This window comes from Triticum dicoccoides, chromosome 6B (assembly GCF_002162155.2).
Source record: "Triticum dicoccoides isolate Atlit2015 ecotype Zavitan chromosome 6B, WEW_v2.0, whole genome shotgun sequence".
NCBI classification, from domain to species: domain Eukaryota; kingdom Viridiplantae; phylum Streptophyta; class Magnoliopsida; order Poales; family Poaceae; genus Triticum; species Triticum dicoccoides.
Window position 1 is genome coordinate 683,716,191 of NC_041391.1, and position 6,294 is coordinate 683,722,484.

At 41.0% G+C, this 6,294-nt stretch overlaps 1 protein-coding gene across 2 annotated transcripts; it reads right to left on the reverse strand.

Annotated features, from left to right (window-relative positions):
* Nucleotides 1-1,063: 1,063 nt before the first annotated feature.
* On the reverse strand, nucleotides 1,064-4,075 carry LOC119320811 (two-component response regulator ORR29-like). 2 transcript variants are annotated; one of them, XM_037594752.1, is made up of 5 exons: nucleotides 3,398-3,551; nucleotides 2,276-2,419; nucleotides 2,101-2,177; nucleotides 1,648-1,800; nucleotides 1,064-1,553 (listed from the first exon to the last, which is right to left on the reverse strand). In XM_037594752.1, the coding sequence occupies exons 1-5, from the start codon at nucleotides 3,537-3,539 to the stop codon at nucleotides 1,209-1,211; spliced, it is 861 nt and encodes a 286-aa protein (XP_037450649.1). In that variant the 5' UTR covers nucleotides 3,540-3,551; the 3' UTR covers nucleotides 1,064-1,208. The 2 variants fall into 2 exon arrangements, with proteins under 2 accessions (XP_037450649.1, XP_037450650.1); XM_037594753.1 differs by lacking the exons at nucleotides 1,064-1,553; nucleotides 1,648-1,800; nucleotides 2,101-2,177; nucleotides 2,276-2,419 and adding exons at nucleotides 3,646-3,801; nucleotides 3,944-4,075 and having other exon boundaries at nucleotides 3,393-3,559.
* Between the last annotated feature and the right edge of the window lie 2,219 nt (nucleotides 4,076-6,294).

Here is a 6,294-nt window from a genome sequence, read left to right on the forward strand (position 1 = left end):
GCAGTGGGGCTCTGAATTTCTGACCTGCCAATTCAGCCACATGATAGCCCACATGTTACAGGGCCAATTAATGCCACTTGGGCAAGCCTATGTGGTTGCACATGTCAATTCCTATTCATCGCTTATTTGTCGCAGATTGTCGAAGTTCCGCACATGCAACACACTCTTGGAGCCAAGTTTCCTGGTTTTAGGAACCTTCTAGAAGGTTCCGGTACGGTTCAGGTAGGTTTTTTCTCTTCCTTTTGGTTGTTTTACCGGTTTTCTTCTGTTTCAATAAATGTTCGGAAAGGAATGATTGAAATTTCAAAAATTGTTCGCCGTTTCAAAAAATGTTTTTGGAAGTTTCAAAAAGTGTTTGCTTTTTCAATGAATATTGACAAACCTGAAATAATTTTGTGTTTTTCGAAATATGTTTGTTGTTTTCAAAGCAATTTGAAACGCACTACAGTAAACCTCGTGCTTCGCTATGTGCGCCGCACCCTGTACGTACTCCCGTTGGGCATGGCCACGATAAGGCAACGATAAGGCAAAGGTCCTGGATTCTTCTCTAAAATAAAAGGCAAGGGCCCTAGAATCTGGAAGCAGGCCTGCCTGGACAACTCGACGAGCGACAGGGCCTCTCCATGTCAGACAGAGTGAGCAGTGGGAAAAAAGGCCGTTGAGCGCACCGCAGCCGGTATGATAGCCGGGCAACATCGTGAGCTATAGCCGGACAACGCAGGCGCAGCAGGCGCTTACCATTGCTGGTGGCCGAGGGCAGCTACACGCGAACAGCGCCCTGGCTGGTACTTCCCCATATAGAGGGAGATCGAGGTGGCGTGCTCGAAGCAGCCAAGCGGTAGCGCGCAGCAGACTCTACAGGTGCAGCTGGATTCGTCGGCGACCTGGATGTCCATGAGGGACGCCTAGTCGTCTTTTTCGTCCAAACTGGTACGGTGTCGTTCTCACTCATGATTTTCTTTACAAGAATAGCGAACTAGTATATCTAGTATAAACCGGAGAGTAAGCTATCTTGTTTCTTAGTTTTTAACACTCACGATTCAATCTTATTGGACTGTCTTGGTCAATCTTGCAAAGAAAATAATGACACTTTGATTAGGCCCCTAATATTACCGAGCCGGCTCTGCTTGGTAATCTTCAACTCACCATAGAGTCTAGTAAGATTTTAGGTCCATGCTCAATATCTAGTTGAATCAAGGTATCTCCACTTAATCAGAATCCTCGGAATCTGGATAGTCTACAAGGCCCTCAACCGGAGCCTTACTTATGTTGGAGACTTGGTCGTGATGATAACTGTTCCGGAATGTGATTGCTTGTGCAGCTCTTGAATTGTATGTTTGAGCAGCAACATGATCATGACTAGATGAATTTGAGCCATTAGCTTCATCAACGATGCCATCTTCTCCTGTTATATGTCCTATAACTTCACATGGTTCGTCGCTAGAAGGACCATTGGAATACTGGAACTCGTCAAAAACAGCCCCAAGTTGTAAGGCTCTTCGCATTGCTGCAGATACATCAATGCCTTGAGTGTCTCCAAACAAGTTTGGCATCTGAGATGAATTAGAAAGACTAATTAATCACTAAAGTGTTAACTTTATTTTTTGAGTAATATAATATATAAATAACTTTCCATTGTTAGCTCACCATTGTTCTTTGGACATCGTCTTCTGAATGATAGCCCGACATGTAAGGGATTGTATGACGAGTCTTCACGGATTTAGAACTTGAGGCACAATTCCCGTAGCTATCCATAAACATTGCCATGTTTTGTTCCCTTTCCATACGCTTTCGATGTTTCTTGAAAATATAAAATACACAATTATTAGTAGACAATCATTCAAAGATGAAAACTTTAGCTTCATAAATTAGGTACTAGAAAACACTATATAATATCAGGCCTTTCGTTTTGTTGTTCAATTCAAAAATTTGGGTTCACTGTTATCTGTATTGCTAACTTATAAACAAAAGCATTTAATATTAAGTTTTCTAATACAAGACACTTTGGCTCATTTCAGTCAAATTACATGTTTGACTTAGCTCATTTGAAATGACTCCATACATGCTCCAGAGTTCAATAAATGTGTATTGGGAACACACCTGCAGATGCGCAGAAATTTGTTTCCTCGTAACAGTATCCACGTTCATGATTATCTTTATCTTGCTGGGCGATGCATCTGAAATGAATTAACAGCTATAATTTTATATTATCAATTTTAAATCGATAAAGGCTAATCCTGAAGTGAAAGTGCTTGGGCCTAAGATGGGTAGTTACTTGCTCCAAGTATTTGAAGAGCATATAAAAACTTGCTCTCCAGGAAAGGTATCCATTTGAAATGAGTGGTCGTTTTAGTTCCATCCTTTTGCTGTGCTACAGACTCTCCAACTTCTTCTCCATCTTGCGCTTTATCTCCAACACCTGCGTGTGCACAACATAATACTTTATTATTTGCAGTTTCATGTTTTCGTGCAATCCAAAGGAAGACAAGACTTATTTTACTTGACACAATTCAGGTTACTACCACATTGAGAAAATTAATATAATGTTCTGGAAAGCATGCACTAAAACAGACGTCTCTAACTTGTACTACTATTGCATATAGCTAATTGCGTGTTCATAAACGAAGGTATACATGTTCTAGTGACTCAACACTCATATCCGACATATACCTTACACCCAACATATTCTAATGTAGTAAGTGATTTGATTTGATTTGACTGAGTTAATGCAAAATATTTGATTTGGTTTGATTGAGTTAATGTAAAAGATTTGCTTTGATTTTTGATTTTCCGACGTATAGCTAGAATGACCGATTTAATTTGATTGAGTTAATGCAGTTATCTTACACCCACCAAGAGAGGCATTGCAAAATATTTAATTTGATTTGATTGAGTTAATGCATGCCATGGGCGAGGGGAGGCTTCACCAATGAACATGCAACACCAACTCACCTTATTGGTAGAGACTCATTCCATTTCAACGCACCTATCTTTTGAACCTCTTAAACTTTTGCCAAAAAATAATGGCCCTTCTACATGTGTGTGTGTGTGTGGGGGGGGGGGAGGTCAAATTGATGGCTAAAGTTTGACACAAAATGTCTGTTCTTGAAAACATGGAAGGAGATAGTAATTATTGCCTTGGTGAAGAAAAAGAGATAGACATGAACATAATTCAAGAGAAGCAATGATATTTTACTCTCACTCTTATGTTTCGTGCCAATCTATAAAAAGAAATCTACTTTGAAATGGATGTATTGTACTCCAAAGACTGATTGGATTGGCCATGTGAAAAATTGTACATTAAAATAGATTTTCAATGAACCATTAGATTATAGTGTTAAGATATTTTCTAGAAACTATAAGCATAAATATTTTGTCATAAGATGTTAATTTCAACCTTGAAACAGATACTTCATCCTGTTCAGCCTAAGAACTTTTACATCAAGATGTTGCCACATATTGTGAATGGTAGTAGCATCAAGAGGCTTCTTCGCCAAAAAACGAGCACCAAGTTCAATAGATCTCTTCATTGTGTACATTGTTGTATCTGCTGACATCACTGCTTTAAAAAAAGTAAGACTTATCAACGTCACATAAAAGAAGATGCGTGTGCATGCAGTTGGAGACAATTATTAGTGAACATACTGATCACTTGAAGGTTTCGATGCATATCTTTGGCTGCTTCCAGGAACTGAAAGCCATTCAACTCTTCCATGTCCACCGCTGCTATGACAAAATCAACATCATGTGCTTTCTTTTCAAGAATACCGAGCGCTTCTATGGGACTTGTATAGACTGTCACTGAAAAACAAGATCAACTTCACTATCTAAATGTAATGACATCTCAAAACATGAGAAGAAATGGTTTCCATGAAACGTTGAAAATGTATATTTTCATAAATATGAAGATAGTTCCTCTTTCATGGGATGTAGAAAACCTTACCATAATAGTTCAATTCAGAGAGCATGGATTTTGCAGAGTTGGCATGGAACTCATCTTCATCAATGACCATCACGCTGAGCGCATCTGAGGGCCTTCCTTCTGCTCTTTCTGCCATGGGGTTTCTCAAACCCAGAGCTCTATTTGCTTCTATTTTCTGTATGCGTGAATGTGGCAATTGGGCATTGGTGGCTCTTTATAGCTCAACAACGTTTCTTCTGTTTCACACAGTCATGTTTATATAATATAAAAAATTAATACATTACTATTAAAAAATGCAAAAGAGCTAATAGCACAAAGTGGGCAGGTGTGGTCCATGCATCCTATAAGGTGACACACATGGTGGGATAGAATCTGACACAACAATAAATGAATCACCTCCCCCCCTCTCCCAAAAAAAGAGTTACCACCAAATGTAGATTGTTCAATAACCACGAAAGTACTAGCTACATAATATGTTTCAAATATATACAAACCAAGCACACATATATGTACGGAAATGATATGTTTCACCTAAAGTAGTGGAGAAAATCTATGTGTACACTTGTATTTATATTTGTTTATAGAAGGCGTCGAATTCCAAAACGACAAAGCGTAATGACATAACACATCGCATGGATGCGATGACAACGTAAAAACAAAACCACAATTATAACACCATTTTTCGGAGGAGCTCCACTCAGCGGTGATTCTACATGTAAGTTGTGGGGTCAGCTAACCGTAAAACTTTTTTGTATTGCATGATTATTCTATTTGTATTTGTGCAAAAAAAAGGATGTTTCAAAGTGATCAGTGCACTTGAAACCACAACTCTTTGGTGATGTCGCAGTCACTGGCGGCACAAATCAAAACGACAAAGTGATGTCGCATGGATGTGAACACAATGTAGTGGCGAGATCAAAGTTATAATTACATTCTCCTAAAGAGTTGTAATATTGTTGAAACAATGGACTTAGAGTCAGTGTTCAGTGTGACCCTCAAATTTTAGAATTAAAGAACATTACTTTCAGAGGTGATTTCCTACGTGAGGTCCATAAGTCTGCACCAGAAACAAAGTTTCAAATATAATAGAGTACTCTACTTTAAGTACTAGTTGATCATGGCCAAGGAGTCTAACATGGTCTCCTAAATTGTGAATAGTGAAATTTGGTATGGATGGCTGCAAAATAGAATGGGTACACAATGGGCGGTGCCGTTTGGATGGTCTGATGTCATTGGTCAGCAGATATCCAATATGGGTGGCCAAAAGTTAGAATAGATCCAAAGTGGGTTGCATCCTTTGGACGATCAGGTGTCACCGGTCAACAGATATCGGCTATGGATAGTCAAAAGTTAGAATGGCGACAATGTGAGCTGCACCCTTTGGATGGTCTGATGTCACCGGTCAGCAGATATCTGGTATGGGTGGTTAGAAGTTAGAATGGATACAAAATGGGCTGCACTCTTTAGATGTTTGTGACATCAGTTGCACTACATTAACTATAGTGTATATGTTCTCACACTCCTCAACCACTAATGGATCTCAAATAAATGAACCTAGCTCTTGTTTTTAACCAAATCAGGATGTGTAGATTCATGGTTTCACATTTACACATGGTTGTCTCTTTATGACATGTGTCCAGTCATATTTCTCCATGCACGAACAAGTGAATGTTTGTCACACTGGCTTTTGGTGTATATGCATACCACCTTCTTTTTAGAAAAAAGGGCGAGGCCCGGCATTAAATCAATGACGCCCTTACAGACCGATATGCCACGGAAGCAACACAAAACAGAAAAAGAACAGAGCAATACAACAGCTCAAGATACAAGACACACAAGAAACAACTAATCCGCCGCCGCCGCGAACGTGCCGAAGAGGAGGGAAACCATGGAGGGTGATCCAACACCGGAGGAAGCCCGTTTGTCGTCAAGACCCTGAGAACACACACGGCTGGCACGCCCTCTAGTTCCACCTCCGAAGAGGGCACACCCTGCCCTCTTGCCCTAGCTCGTAGGGCGCCGCGCCGTCGGAAGGCGGAGATGCTCTACCCGAGCACGTGTGGACATGGCACATCCGGTGGCCTAAAGGGATGAAGACAGGAATGAGTGCCTCACCTCGCAGAGCCACCACACACAGGCACCACTCGCCGTTGGCACAAATTGCAGCATAAGACCTAGGTTGTCGAACTAGAGGTAAAGAAGAGGCCGGGAAAAAATTGCATCCACCCCTGCCACTAGAGTGTTGCCCCATGAAGAACACCGGCCGCCATGGCAGCCAAACTTCAGCGCAAGAGCCGAGCCTGCCACCCCGCTGTCCAAAGGCGGCGCCTTCAAGAAGGTGACGACGCCGGAGCGCCACCGCCGCCCAAATG